The sequence below is a fragment of the Sinocyclocheilus rhinocerous genome, unplaced genomic scaffold (genome assembly GCF_001515625.1).
Source record: "Sinocyclocheilus rhinocerous isolate Xijiao unplaced genomic scaffold, SAMN03320098_v1.1 scaffold671, whole genome shotgun sequence".
Taxonomy (NCBI): Eukaryota; Metazoa; Chordata; class Actinopteri; order Cypriniformes; family Cyprinidae; genus Sinocyclocheilus; species Sinocyclocheilus rhinocerous.
This window is the reverse complement of record NW_015625021.1, coordinates 968,684-984,676: the sequence shown is the minus strand read 5'-3', so window position 1 is coordinate 984,676 and position 15,993 is coordinate 968,684. Positions and strand designations below refer to the sequence as shown.

General features: G+C 35.1%; 1 protein-coding gene across 1 annotated transcript in view; it reads right to left on the bottom strand.

Moving 5' to 3' along the window:
• Positions 1–15,185, bottom strand: part of dennd6a (DENN/MADD domain containing 6A) — a 25,081-nt gene extending 9,896 nt beyond the window's left edge. The window contains exons 1-11 of the mRNA XM_016562013.1: positions 14,884–15,185; positions 14,302–14,340; positions 14,163–14,205; positions 7,990–8,102; positions 7,764–7,844; positions 4,375–4,480; positions 2,858–2,937; positions 2,705–2,764; positions 2,562–2,617; positions 1,702–1,824; positions 287–382 (exon numbers count right to left, since the gene is read on the bottom strand). Coding sequence (XP_016417499.1) covers positions 287–382; positions 1,702–1,824; positions 2,562–2,617; positions 2,705–2,764; positions 2,858–2,937; positions 4,375–4,480; positions 7,764–7,844; positions 7,990–8,102; positions 14,163–14,205; positions 14,302–14,340; positions 14,884–15,087 — 1,001 coding nt within the window. The 5' untranslated portion in view covers positions 15,088–15,185. The remainder of the gene's footprint in view (positions 1–286; positions 383–1,701; positions 1,825–2,561; positions 2,618–2,704; positions 2,765–2,857; positions 2,938–4,374; positions 4,481–7,763; positions 7,845–7,989; positions 8,103–14,162; positions 14,206–14,301; positions 14,341–14,883) is intronic.
• Between the last annotated feature and the right edge of the window lie 808 nt (positions 15,186–15,993).

Below are 15,993 nucleotides of genomic sequence, written 5' to 3'. Positions count from 1 at the left end.
TGTCTTGTTGCTCTTTTGTTAGTTTTGACTGCTTTTATTGTCCTCATTTGTAAGTCGCTTTGGATAAAAGCGTCTGCTAAATGACATTAAAAAAAAAAATATATATATATATATATATATATAAAAGAGCTGAAAGAGCTGAATCTCACGCATCTAATTTCTTTTTTCACACATGTGAGATCTTTTACACATGCGGAGCTTGCATATAAACTGAAAAAGAGCTGAATCTCACGCATCTAATTTCTTTTTTCACACATGTGAGATCTTTTACACATGGTTTACTTACGGAGCTTGCGTTCGAGTGGTGTATTCCTTAAACTCACTGTCATGAATGGTGAAGTACGGCCGGAAATCACTGCAGTAGCACAGAGGAGAGATACAGCTGCACAGAGACAGAGACAAGAGAGGGTTGGATTTTTAGAAAGTGATCTAGAAGACAGCATCTGCTCTTTTATTGGTCAAGAATATTCTGCTCACGTTAAACACCGAGTATGTGTGGTGCGTAACAGTGTCTCTGGAGTCTCTATATCACACACATCACGTGACTTCAGACTTATCTAGCTGCCCTTCTTCAAGGTCGACCACAGCATGTGACTCTGGAAACATTCAGCTTCCAGAAACAGAGTCTGCTAAGTACTGCATTGAACCCCATGTGCTTGGATGCTCACTGAATCTGGACTTTTTAGCACAATTTCTGAAGGAAAAATCTGCAGAATTCTTTGGAATGGATTTAAATAAGAGAATTGCGTTAAAATGCAATATACTATTATCAGCTGACAGCATTATCCAATTATTTCAATTGAATAAACACACAAAGGAAGAACTGAAGAATGACGGTTGTTTGAATTCTGTGCACGTCTAGAGTTCACTCGCCAGTTTGCATTTCTAAAAACATTTCATGTGCAATCAGAGAGAAACATGATGTTGATAATATAAAAGAAACAAGTTTCATCCTGCATTATTTTTAATGCAGAGTAAAATCATCAACAACGCTAGGCAAACATTTAGTGTCATATCAAATACTAGACCGCTGCAGGCATACAGAGCTGTGATCATTTCAAATTACATCTTAAGGAATCTTAAGAAAAAAAAAGGAGATTCAGCTGAAATATGACTGGATGGATTGTAAAACAGCACATCAATTGAATTCTATACCATATAAACACAATAATCACAATAATGATGTATTCCTAGTGTTACTTTAGTATCAATGATATACTATTTTGTTTAGTTTTTTTAGGTTTATTAATATTTTGAATCAGTTTTTTTAATGCGTATATATTGTATTTTTTTAGTAATTTAGTTCTGTTTTTGTCATTTTTACTTTTTATTCTTTCATTTAATTTCATTATATTTTTTAACTTTTTTCAATTTTAGTTATTTTAGTGCATCAATTTAAACTAAATTAAAACGAGAAATGTTACTAGTTCAACAACTTTTTTTATTTTTTACATTTCAAAGTTTATTTCAAGTAAAGAAAATATTTTTTATGATGTTAGTTATATAGAATAATCCTACTTATTCCATTAATTATCAATAGTGATTATTTATTCAAAATCAAAGAGCTGTTTTACAAACGCCAGCTAGAAGAGGCCACACGTTACAGTGATTTTAACAGTTAAGAGTTCTAAAAAGAGTTAAAATCACTACAACACCACCTCTCATGGCTTAATATTTTATTATTATTATTATTAGCTGTACCTGACCAATGCCAACACAGTGTCTGAAGATTCTGCCGGTGAAGGAGCCATGACCACCAATGCTTCACCGAGCAACACGAGCTCCCATAACATCTGAATATGAAAAAACACTGGATGGAAACACCTGCAACATAAGAAACAATGAAAACATTATGGAAAATGGAAATGAACAGGTTTTGTTTTTCTCAACACCATAATATGTGAAATTTGGAGACAATTTGGAGGAAATTTGGAGTCGTAGTAAACAATTTATGACCAATACACTAAAGTTCAAAAGTTTGAGATTGAAATGAATGCTTTTGTGCATTAAATCGATCAAACATGACAGTAAAGACATTTAAAATGTTACACAATATTTCTTTATTATTTCAAATAAATGTTGCTCTTTTGAACTTTCTATTCATCAAAAAATCCTAATAAACAAAAAGTGTCACGATGTCCACAAAATATGAAGCAGCACAACTGTTTTCAGCTTTGATTATAATCAGAAATGTTTCTTGAGCAGCAAATCAGCATATTAGAATGATTTCTGAAGATTATGTGACACTGAAGACTGGAGTAATGATGCTGAAAATTCAGCTTTGATCACAGAAATAAATTACATTTTAAAACATATTCTCATAGAAAACTCTTCTATTAAATCGTAAAACTTTTTCCACAATATTACTGTTTTTACTGTATTTTTGATTAAATAAATGCAGCCTTGGTGAGCAGAAGAGACTTCTAGTGTGTGAACAATTTGCACTTTTCTCAGCCACCAACAGGAGGCCCCAGAGGACAAGCAATAAACAAATGCAGCCCAACTATGACATATAGTACAATATGTACCAGTCACACTAGCACACAATAAACATGCTTTACCTGAAGAGATCCACTTCATGGACGGTGGGCAGAATGATGGACACCAGACTGTCGCTCTGTGAATGAAAGATTAGACTCATTACATGAGAGCAAACTGATGTGACCCCAGTGAACATGACACATCAGCAGCATGCGGTTCATACCGGCGCGGACTGGACGAGCTGAGACGTTCCAGGCTTGTCGTAACACGTGGGGATGCGCAGCTGAGGAGAACAGACCACAGCGGCTGTTAATGAAGTGCTATGGATATTCACACACTGACCTGATATTTTACAAAGAAAGAAAATAGCAGTTACCTTCATGACCACACCCATGATGGGGAGCGTGAGGATCTTCCCCGGACACGGCGTGGGCCAGCGGTCAATGTCATTACACGCTTCAACGCAAAAACAAAACACATTCATCATTTACATTTAGTCATTTACCAGACGCTTTTTTCCAAAGAGACATCATCAACCCAATATCATCAATACATAATTTCAGCAAAAAAACAAGATTAGGCAACATTATACATAAAACATAAAATTTTATAATGGAGGAATGTTGCTATGCAGTTACTACGATATTCTGAGCTCTTTGTTACATGTTGCATAAGTTATTATGCAGTAGCTGTGTGGTGTTCTGAGTTGTTGTTACATGTTGCTTCGCAGTTGACAAAGTGTTACGCAGTTGCTAGGGAAGTGTGAGTCATTGTTGCATGTTGCTACGCAGTTGCTAAGTTATTATGCAGTTGCTAAGATGTTCTGAGTTGTTGTTACATGTTGCTACGCAGTTGGCCAGGTTGTTATGCAGTTGCTAAGGAGTTGTGAGTCATTGTTGCATGTTACTATGCAGTTGTTAAGTTATTATGCAGTTGCTAAGATGTTCTGAGTTGTTGTTACATGTTGCTATGCAGTTGGCAAGGTGTTACGCAGTTGCTAGAGAGTTGTGAGTCATTGTTGCATGTTGCTACGGAGTTGCTACGGTGTTACGCAGTTGCTAAGTTATTATGCAGTTGCTAAGGTGTTCTGAGTTGTTGTTACATGTTGCTATGGAGTTGGCAAGGTGTTACGCAGTTGCTAAGGACCTGTGAGTCATTGTTGCATGTTTCTACGCAGTTGCTAAGGTGTTCTGAGTCATTGTTGCACATTGCTTTGCAGTTGCAAAGGTCTTCTGAGTTGTTTCATGTTGCTATGCAGTTGGCAACATGTTTGGAGATGTTGTTGCATGTTGCTAAAGTGTTCAGAGTTTTGTTGCATGTTGCTATGTGGTTGCTAAGGTGTTCTGAGTTGTTGTTGCACATTGCTATGCAGTTGCTAAGGTGTTCTGAGTTGTTGTTTGTTGCTATGTGGTTGCTAAGGTGTTCGGAGTTGATGTTGCTATGTGATTGCTAAGGTGTTCTTAGTTGTGGCATGTTGCTATGCAGTTGCTAGAAGGTTCTGAGTTGTTGCACGTTGCTATGCAGTTGCTAAAGTGTTCTGAGTTGTTGTTTGTTGCTATGTGGTTGCTAAGATATTCCGAGGTTGTTGTTGCATGTTGCTATGCAGTTACTAAGGGGTACTGAGTCACTACATGCTGTATGCAGTTGCCAAGGTGTTTTTCTGTGTGTTGCTATGCGGTTGCTAGGTTCATGATATTCTGGTGCGAAGCTATGGCTGGGAAGTGAGCGTTGGTATGTGGTTGCCAGAGTTTTCCAATTAGAAAAGGAAAATGAATGTTCCTAACCTTAAATGTGAGCCACAGTAGTAATGAAGCTTGCTTTAGCAAACACCTCTAATTGTTATCACCATAACTGTTGGTTTTACAGTCTGTAGTCCATGTTTTCAGGACTCACCGGCCTCTAAACACGGCTCCTGTTTCTCAAAGTATTCTGGGGCAATGAGCTTTAGCAAAGAGTGGAAAAAGGTCACGTAGGGCAGCTTGCTGATGAGGACCAGAGACTGGAGGAGAGAAACACACAGTTGCATACTCGATGAGAGAAATGTCATGAAGCTCAAAAATCCTCACGAGATCCAGGCCAAAACAGCAGACAGGTTCTTAAAGGAATAATTCGGCTATGACCTTTTATCTTCCATAGCACAGAAAATAGATATTACGTAGTACATTCACACTGGCATACATTCAAATATGGTGCATTAATTACCTTTATGATGCATTAATAGTGATTTTTGCAAATTCTGGAGCTTGGCAGCCCCCAAAATGTTGGCCTATGTATTTATACTGAGTATCACATTTGATACATCAGGTTTTTATGGCTCATATAGTATGATATAAGTGAGAATATGGAGGAAAAACAGTTAAGCAAAAATATGCAATTCAGTGCAGATGCTGATATTTATATGGCCAAAGAGTGATGCAATTCTGATGCTTGTAATGTAAATCAATGGGATCTTTATAACAGTATAGCAGACTTACATAAAATGATATAAATATCAGTTGTCACTCTGTATCTCCCAATAATACTGTATGACTTAGTTGATGATATTTCTGCTTAGTTTTATGATTTTTATGATCAAAACATAATGCAATGCAATACAATGTTTAAAAATTTATCAAAATTGTGTGCAACAGGTTTTTAAAAAGTTTTGATCATGTTGATCATTAGAATTTTGCGCATCAAATATTCGTAGGCTTTATAGGGTTAATGACCAAATTTACATTTTTCATGCTTGCTCAAATGCATCTGAAACCAGTAGGGAGTGGTAAGGAAACTAGAGTAAGCAACATGGTTCTGTTAGTAAAGAAAACAAACCGGGTTGTGTCCGTTCATGTCACAAACCACAACGTTTTATTGAAGCGCAGTGAATCACCTCAAGAATTGCATAAGAAGCTGCAGGGCAGCAAAAGCCCCAGAAAGCTCCGGTGTCAAAGCGTTTAGGTGTCGAAATACTCGCCGTCTTCAAAAATAACGAGAATTAAAGGCTCTTGAAAAGTGATATCCAGATCTCCCCTCTAATCTCCGCCTCTATTTTTAGGGTGTGAACAACGTTCGCTGGTGATAGATCAGACTCACACTTCTGTTGCGGTGATGCAGTGTTGTTGGGACTTGTTCAGTGCTGCGCTTGATCTTAGCTGGGGGCGATTTTCAGTTTTAATGTAAGGACATGGGAACCAAAACAAAGCCAAAAACCATTTAAAGCTCCTTACTGTCTAAAAACACCACTCAACTTTGCTCAAATCACTACAACACACCACTCGACCAATCAGAGTTGAGGACAAGAACATAATGGGCAAATACACACACATTTAAAAACAAGAGTGAATGCCCTAAATGATCATTTTGTGTGTTTATGGAACAGAACTCACACGAAATTGTGCCATCCCATATTTTCGACCAAATTAATATTAAAGTGACTAAAGACTCGTTATGTTCAGCAATTTTAACCACACCACCGTTGACTGTTTTGTTTATGTTTGGGAAAGCTGCTTTGAAGGGCATGCTTCTGAAGTGTTGCCATGTTCATTTATTATAAGCGCCTTTGGGCTTATTGTTTGAGCTCGGCTTATAAAGCAATCCAGTTCATCGAGTCAATAAAGTAAGCAGGAGCAGGTCACAATAATTTGGTCTTATTTTCAATATTTGGCTTTGTTTAGCTTTATTATGGGCTTGTTTGCGTTCGCAGTATTTTCTAGCAAGATCAGGCAACGCTGAATCAAGATGTACCTCGTTCCCTCTGATTTCTTGCATCACGCCTACAGAAGAGAGACACAACTCTGATATGTATTTAAATACTGTATGTCATAAAGGGATAGTTCACCCAAAAATAAAATCTGCTGTTAATTTACTCACCCTCAGGCCATCCAATATGTAAGTGACTTTTTTCTTCAGCAGAACAGTACAAAAGATTTTCAGCTGAAACTGTGGTCATTGGTGATTCATAAAATGCAAGTCAATGGCTACCGTCACTTAAGAGTCCAAAAAAAGCTTATACAGGTAAGAAAAAATTAATACCCATGTCTCTTGACAATATATTAAGGTCTTATGAAGTGAAACGATTGGTCTGTGCAAGAAAATGAACATTAATTACAACTGTAATCCAGAGCCTCAGGCAAACTGGGAAATACGGTTCTTCTCCACAAACTAGTTCTTTCGGACAGTTTGTTTCAATTAACTGATCCAAGTAACCAGTTTTTAATCCAAATTCACCAGTTTGTTTATGTAATCAGGCAATGATGTAACGCATACACAATAATATTATTAAAGCACATAATAATGATGTGAAACATAGATATTTTATGTGTCAAAAAGTATATAAAGTGTATAAACTTGTCTTCATCAACTCCTCTTTTTACATAAACCATAAGAAACCAAATAAATGGTACAGCGGCTCATCGGTCCGAGTCAAACTGTGTCCTCTGTTCAGTGACTGTTAGAGGAACTGGAGCGCTGAATGATTCATTCATTATATGATCATATACACTGATATTTCGGCTCATTTCCAGTCAAAGTGACTGTCAAGTGTCTGAAAGTGAGTTTTGGTTGAGTTACTTGTAGATCTGTGCTGCTTGAGCCGTGAACTGTTTCAGACGGTTCAGTTTGATTTAGTGAACTGGTTCATCTAGTTCACTAAAAATAACTAGTTCAAAAGGATGATTCGTTCGTGAATGATTCGTTTGCCTGAGGCTCTGGATTACAGGTCATAATGTTGTGAATAATGTTCAGTTTCTTGCACAGAATGATCGTTTTGCTTCATAAGAACTCAATATATCGTCAGGAGCCATGGATATTAATTTTGTGTTCTTTGATCTGCTTTTTTGAATCTCAGCTGTTCACTTGGATTTCATGAATCACTAAGGACCACGGTTTCAGCTAAAAACATTTTTTCTATACGACGGAAGTCAATGGGGACCAACAACTGTTTGCTTACCCACACTCTTCAAAATATCTTCTTCTGTGTTCAGCAGAAGAATGAAATTCACACAACTTGAAGTTGAGTAAATGATGTCAGAATTTTCAATTTTGGGTGAACTTTCCTTTTAAGCAACTGAATTTAGCTGCAGTATACATGTAGCCAACGCTGTATAAGTTATAATATGCACTAAAGGGCCAGGAATTAGCTCTTGGGTGGATGAAACATAAAATTATTCACTGGAATCATTTGTCGCACCGCCAGAAGCGACCTGCATGTTATAACAAATAGCAGATGTCACTTTAAATTCATCACCTCTCCGATCAACATGAGACTTCAGGTTCATGTGAGGAATAAATCGTCATGGTCGTACCTTCTGAAAGTAGCCTCTCTTGAGCGACTTGTCTCGCACCTGTCTGAAGTACACATACCCGTAGTAATAGCCCTGATCTCTCTGTGGAAAGAAGAAAACAAGCACATTTCATATTAGTAATAATGACACGTAACAGACTATTTGCAGAAGTATCTCAGTTTAGGGCAGTCTTTACTTCATTAACAGGCTGAGTTATGACTTATGAGTTGATGTCCTCAGCACTGACCTTGAGACAGACCGGCGCATCCCGGTCGAAGTGGTCGAGGAAACATCCGAGTGACGACTTCCTGCCTGCGGCCTGCCGGAAACGGAAGCAGAACTGTGTGTCCCCGAGACAACCTGTGAGCAGAGGCACAAACACTCAAGTTTATCTGCAAAACTACGCAGTGCAAACGTGCACCGGCTGAATCAAGGACATTTTTATTGAAACCATGTCTTCATCTGATGTGCTTGTTTTTTCCAAAACAAATCTGACTTCAGCCACAATATTTAGGCTGCCAAATCAGTCCATTCTGCATCATCACTCGGAAATAAAGGCCACGGTACCAAACTGATGTGCTTTTGCATTTCAAAATAGCCAAGAGGCTTTAGTTTACATCACAGCACAGCAAAACCACACTTGAAATCAATGAAGGCACTTTGAATTTAGTTGTGATGACATACATTTTTCTTTTCCATTACCATGAATATTTCCAATATTCCAGAAAATATATTACATTTAAAATGTGTATGTCAACTTAGCATTTGTATTTCAACTTTTTTTTTTCCACAACACAAAAACAACACCAAAAACCTACTCAAAACCAACACATTCTTAAAAAAACAACAACAATAATACAACAATAGAAAAAGTCAATTTTGATGTCATGGGGTCTTAAAACATTTATACTTACTACATGAACTCTCAGTGAATCACTATGAATAACACAAAGTTCCACATATTTAAAAAAAAATTTTTTTTAAATAAATAAATCAAAACAAATACAAAATAATAAATAATATAGAATAGCACATAAAACATATTATTAATACTAAAATATAATATAATATATCACACCAACATTAAAGCTTCAGGTCTAAAATAAATACAAAATTAAATAAAATACAAAATAATATATAACAGTAATATGTATTATATTATTAATAATAAAATAAAATATAATAATTTAAACTCTCAGTAAAATCACAGAATAACACCAACCTTCAGATGTAAAAAAAAAAATATACAAAATACAAAAATAATAAATAACAACAATAAAATGCATTATTGCATATATTATGCATATTTATAATGCATATATTATTTATAATAAAACTAAATATTAACTCAGTAAAACACTATAAATAACACTAAGCTTCAGACCTCAAATAATAAATAAATAAAATAATGATATAATAAAATATTATATAAAATATTATAAAATTTTATTTAAAAAAATCTGTATGCAGTGTAACATGGATATGACATCCACAAAAAATTCAACACAGATGGAAAATCCATAAGTTAAGTAACCATCTGGAGATGAATAAGCAACAGAAGCACTGACTCCTACATCACTTCTGATGTCTTCAGGACGGACCGACTGTTCCGGTTCAGACTAGGACAGCCGTGTTTGTCTCTATTTCGGTCTTTTCTGCATACAGTGATGTGTGTGGACCACAAGGAACAAGGAAGGTGGTTTGTGCGAGTGTGAAACCGAATTACTGGCTCTCTCTACGGGCTGTGATGGATGGATTAGCTCACGCTCTCGGCTAACCCTTTCCTCAACACCACGGGAGTCTATAAAAAGCAGCATTTACACAACATTTACAGACTAATCCTGCTGAACGAACATCGTCCAGATACATGCTCTTTACATCCTGTATCTCGAAAACCATTAAATAATCAAACACAAGATGATCAGAACAATAATTTAATAATTACGCTTTAATCAATAACTAGGGCTACATGCAAGATGATAATTAAAGGGGCATTATCATGGACAACACTAAAGACAGATGAATAATAGAGACTTTTAAAAAATTTTTTTTTTTTTTTTACATAGATGCACATATTTCTAGTTAAAAAATTTTTTTTCATATATCAGCTCTACCAAAATGTACGGCATTTTTCTGTAAAGAAAATTATAGCGCAAAATGGCTTGTTCAAAAATATTCATGGTTGTGACGTCAACATTTACATTTACAAGATAATAATTAAAAGGGCCTTATCATAGAAAACACTGAAGACAGAGAAATAAATTTGTTGACCAATCAGGGTTATTATAGTTAACTAAAACAGAAACTAAAATTAAAACATAAAAAATAGTGACTTGAAATAAAATAAACATGAAATAAAATAAAGAAAAAATTTAATTTCAGCTAGTTGCAACAACATTTCTCATTTTAACTTAGTTTAACTTTATGTGCTAAAATAACTAAAACTAAAATAAAAAATTTATAAAAACTATATATACATATATTAAAAACACTAAAAATGACAAAAGCACACTAAAACAAGCTAAAATTAAAATGAAAACTGAAGACATAAAATGAAAAATGAATGAAAGCCAAAGCCATAGAAATAAAAACTGATTCAAAATATTAATAAAACTATATTAGTATGTCAATGCTACTAAAATAACTATGTGACAAATATTTTTTACAGGGAGACATTTTAAAATATCAGTTCTTCTAAAAAAAATGCAATTTTTCAGTAAAGTACAAAATAGTCAAGCTTGTGATGTCAGCCATTAACATTTCAATGTTGATTCAAATACTGCTATTGACAATTTTATAATTGATTCATAATTGAAGTATTCATATTCCCACTACAAGCTCCAATACAATGTACTTGCAGCTTTCTACACTGTAAAAATAATTTTTCATGAAGTTACAGATTTTTGTAATACGTTTTACAAGAAAACACCATTTCAAAATGTCAAGTTTAATTCAGTGTGTTACTTGCTGATTCTTTGTAATTATCTGTGAACTTTACCAGCAATTTCTGAGTGAAAATTGTTTCTATACCATATTTTTTCAGTGTATAAACAAGCCGTGCACTTCATACATGAATTCTCCCCCATCATTCTGAGTAAGACGTTCACAGATTTACTGAACACAACTGAAATAAATGCGCAGTTGGCTGCACTGCTGCTGAGAGAGAGCAAATGGCACATAATATGTCACAACAGACGCACTTCTTCACATCGCATGGGGTGGCAGGAACTCTGTTGCCACAGCAACCCGCATGCTTTTCCCGCCGTGAGTGGGTCACCTCACCCACAGCATGCGAGAGAAGACACTAACGCACGCCACAAATATCCATATGCACGGCATCTGACTCCGGACCTCCATGAGGAAAACAGCGAAACTGATGACAGAGATGAGAGGCTTTTTCAAAACAGCACAATGGCGATAACTTGGGCGAATCACTGCAACAAGGAATCATGGGCTATGAGAACCCGATGTCCTCTAGTAAAAGGGCGAGTCAGGTTTGGTTAGCAGGTTACAATATCTTTAAAACAGACCATTTACAACAGGATATCCTGTAAGCACAGAATGTCTCATCTGAGTATTAAGCCCCAAAAATAAAATTAAATAAAATAATAAAAAAATAAAATGAAAATAAATGAAAATCACTGCAACACTGTGACTTTACCGAGGTTAATGGATAAGTGCTACCGCCAGACCCGCAGATCGGCTGAATGGATTCGAAAACGGTAAAACTCAACTGTTTAACTCTAGGGGAGTTGGAAAATTTGCCTATTTTCAAAAATAGTGGAGTGTTCCTTTAAGTATGTTACAGTTAAAATGGGTCTGTATGATTTTGGCTGCAGTTTAAAATATTATATAATATAATAATAATAACAACATTTATAATAATAATATAATAATACAATTTAAAATAGCTGTTTTCCATTTGAATATATTGTAAAATGTAATTTATTCCTGTGATCCAAATCTGAATTCTCAGCATCGTTACTCCAGTCTTCAGTGTCACATGATCATTCAGAAATCATTCTAATATGCTGATTTACTGCTCAAGAAACATTTATTATTATAATATTTATTATTATTATCCATGTTTAAAACAGTTGTGCTCTTTCATATTTTTTTTTTGTGGAAACAATGATACATTTATTTAAGAGTAAAATCTTTACTGTCACTTTTAATCAATTTATTTACACACACACACACACACACACACACACATTTTATATATATTTATATATATTTATTACGAATTTATTGTTTCATATAATTTTTGTGAAAAACAGTCAAAAAATTGGTAAAATAATGTTCCTTCAACAATCAGCATAAGAGATATATTCATGTAAAAATTAAAACAACATAATTATTCTGACCGGTACTTATTAAAATATATTTTAATATATTATATTTAAACGATTAAAAACTTCCTGATGACAAATGTTTTAAAACTTGATGAATAGTGGCAACGATTTATAAAGATTTAAAAATCCAATTAATTAGCATTTTTAGGCTTCACTGTGATCCTTAAATAGTCTTTTAATGTCATTTAATGATTCTTGTTCTAAACATGATGGACATTTTTTAGGTACATGAACTACTGTTACACTGAATGATGTTTTCTTTGTAAATCAGTCATTATTTTTTGCACAGAAAAAAATTATATTAAAAAGGACACATTCCAATTTATACATACATTGAAAAAAAAAATACCGTCATGTACCGTGAAACCGGTATCATTTTGAAAAATACCGATATAAATTTTTGGTCATACTGCCCAGCACTAATACATATATGTATATGGTAAGATTGCTTTAATAGTTTGTAAAATATGATACACATTTGCGCTTTCAACAAGACATGCTACATCCTGTAGGATAGTATATTGTATTGTAGGAGAGCTGAAGTGAGTAGAATGATGGGATAGGATGTCTGCTCATACATCAGCTTCTCCAGTTTCAGAAAGACGAGAACAGGATCAATATCACACCAGGAGATTCACTAGCGGCGAGTGAACTCTCATGCAGAAGAAGAGCGTCTGCGTATTTACAACGTCATTAACAGGACTGTCCTGTAATCTTCAAATCCTGTTCCTCCTCGTTTGTACTGCATTGCTATTAATAACCCAAGTTTATTATTACAAACTAAAGTAACACACAGAGCTGAATCTGTGAAGATCAGAGATGCCATTTTTATCACAGCTGATACTGTGGAAAACAACACCTACTGCTCTATTTACAGTATTGATGAATGCTGAAGACTTGTTCGAGATAAGCAAAGCTGTTAACATCAAATGCAAAACATTAAAACAAATTTCTACATAAAAAATAAAAATAATAATAATACTTCCTCCAGTGAGAAAGTACATCTCCTGTTGTCGTCTCACATCAAAATCCAGCCACATATTTGTTTACAATTGTTTAGAGCTGTTTTGGCTTGTAAACGGTGCTTGATCTGTGCAGATTTCTCTCCTGATTCAGACCAGACAACGTTTTCACTGAAGGAAGCGTTATTTTGCATTATGAGGTATTTTAGACAGAAGCAACGGTTTCAAGTTAAAAACGCCTTAATGATTGATTTGTTTCTTACAAACACACAGCTTTTTGCTTCACAAGACATTAACTGATGGACTGGAGTGGTGTGGATTACTTGTGGATTATTGTGATGTTTTTATCAGATGTTTGGACTCTCATTCTGATGGCACCCATTCACTGCAGAGCATCCATTGGTGAGCAAGAGATGCAATGCTACATTTCTCAAAATATGTTCCCAAGAAGAAACAAACTCACATGATACATTTACATCAGAACACACACTGTTACGAAGCAACTACAAGTGTGCAATCACAGATATTGACCTACTCAGTCAGTGACGGTCCATTAATATCTCTAATACAGAAGAGTCAGAGACTCCACAACCCACGCTGCGAGTTTCTTTCTGAATATGCATGTGGTGTTGCTGGAGGGAGATGTCAACCTCTCATCCCACACACATTAGCGTAAGACACACAGGTCATAGTACTCACTCAGATGAATTACAGTGCTCTAAATCAAACCTTAACCGCAGGAAAATACACTACGACTGCACTGCTTAATCACAACACAGACACTTTGAGCACTAATAATACTCACATACAATATAAAAAGTGATTAAAATTTATGTCAGGCTTCAAAAATACATTAATGATCACTCTGAAAAATGCTTCTGACATGATCACTGAATAAACTTACTCTCCATTAGCTTTCAGCTTACCGTAACTGTGTGATCTAAGACTAAACTTTTAGGAGTCAAAAATGCTAAAAGTTTAGGCTATGCAGGTTTAAATCTACAGCTGACAAACATCTGTGCATCAACTGTTTATTATTTACAACAGATACAGGAAGAACCATGAAACCTTAAAAAAAATTGTAGTGAGGAAATGCAGTTTACCTGAATTGGAGTCCGGGAATGACAGATAGCATATACTTGTTTTCTGAAATTAGAAAAACAAAGAAACCACTAAATATTTTAAAACTGACCATCTAAATCCATGGTTGAAACTAGCAGGATAATGTAAAACAACAGTTACCTCTTTTTCAGTGAGTTTGGAGTGGTGTGGGTAAATCACCTGCAGCAGAAAAAAATGTGAAAAAGTTTAGTTTTTTTTTTTTTTATTGCATTCCACAATCAAACACATGGATGAAAATATTTTTGTATGCACAAATATTTCATAGCTACTGAAAGCTTTCAGACATATTGATCACAACATAAAAGATCAGACACAGTGACATGCACCACTGAACTGCTTGCACTGCTCTAATGTCCTGCTGTACCATAAAACTGCAATTACAGTAAATTGCAATAAAATAAAAAGTAGCAAAATCGTTTAAAAAAATTATACAATAAAATAACTAAGTTCCCATCTATGCGACGGCTAGCCGGCTACGTGTGTGTGTGTATATATATATATATATATATATATATATATATATATGAAAATATTTCTAATAATATATATTATTTTTGATGACTCAACTATTTTTGTTAGCCACTGATGCTAGCAGGTTTTCCATTGACTTCCACACAGTTAGCCGGCTACCAGGCCAACTCACAGATGACAACTAAACAGACACTATGATTTAAATAGTACTAATATGACAGTGTGCTGTCCCTCCACAGCTTGCCCGAGCTCCAGATCGAAGCCGACCACACAGATGCAGTGGAGCCAGGAGGAGAAGCGGTCCCACGGCAGCAGTAGCGGTTCCTCTACCGCTGGAGGCCCATCGACGGGCATCTCCTCCGCCGGAGAAACTCTCGGAGTATCTTCCGGCTCCTCGATCTGTTCTTCCAGTCCCTCAGACCCCTGAAAGGCCATGGTGACACCCTCCGTTCGGTCCAGGAGTGATCGGACTCGGTTTATTGGTGAAAGCTGGAGGAACTTGAGCTGTAAATACAAACACGTCCAGGGCGAAAGGGGCGGAGCTTGCGTCAACAGCGTGCTAACGTCATAAGTGAGGTCAAGATTTTTACGGGAGCGCGCACGCAGCCACGGTGTCTCTTGTATTTATTTACTAGGTTGATGAGTTCGAATGGTAAAAATTTGTGTATTTGATGTGCTTTTTTTAATTTTCAGAATGACATTTTTGTAATGTAAAGAACAATAGGCTACACTATGCAGTTATTTATATTATTACAAAAATACCATATACATGAAAAAAGTATGCTCTTTGCAAACTACATTTCTTACATTTAAATTACTTACATTTCTTACAAGCCTTAAGGAACAAACTAAAAAAAAAACAGAAAATATGTAACTTTTTAATGGCACCAAAATGTGTTACTTTTTTCTGTTGTTAATAATGTTGTAAATAATAATAATTAATAGATCTAACTGACAAAAGGACTACATATTTTATATATTTATATATGTATATATATATATATTTTTTTTTTTTTTTTTTTTTTTTGAGCAACCCCCAAGGCTAATTGCTTAGTGTAATTTGGCGAATAAACATAAATTCTGATTATAGCTAATTATAGTACAGAATGTATGAAACTGAGAAAAACCTTATAATCCTTTCCGAATTCCATCTTTGCATGATTATGTTTAATGTCATTTATTTAATCCGATAATATCATTTTTAGGTCAAATGTGGTTTGGTTTCAGCTTAAGACTATTGTAGTTGTACATTTCTGTGGCACACTTGTTGAAAATAATAACATGTTAGAATCTGTTGTCTATTTTAAATCAAATGAACAGAGCAGAATGGAGTTCATATGG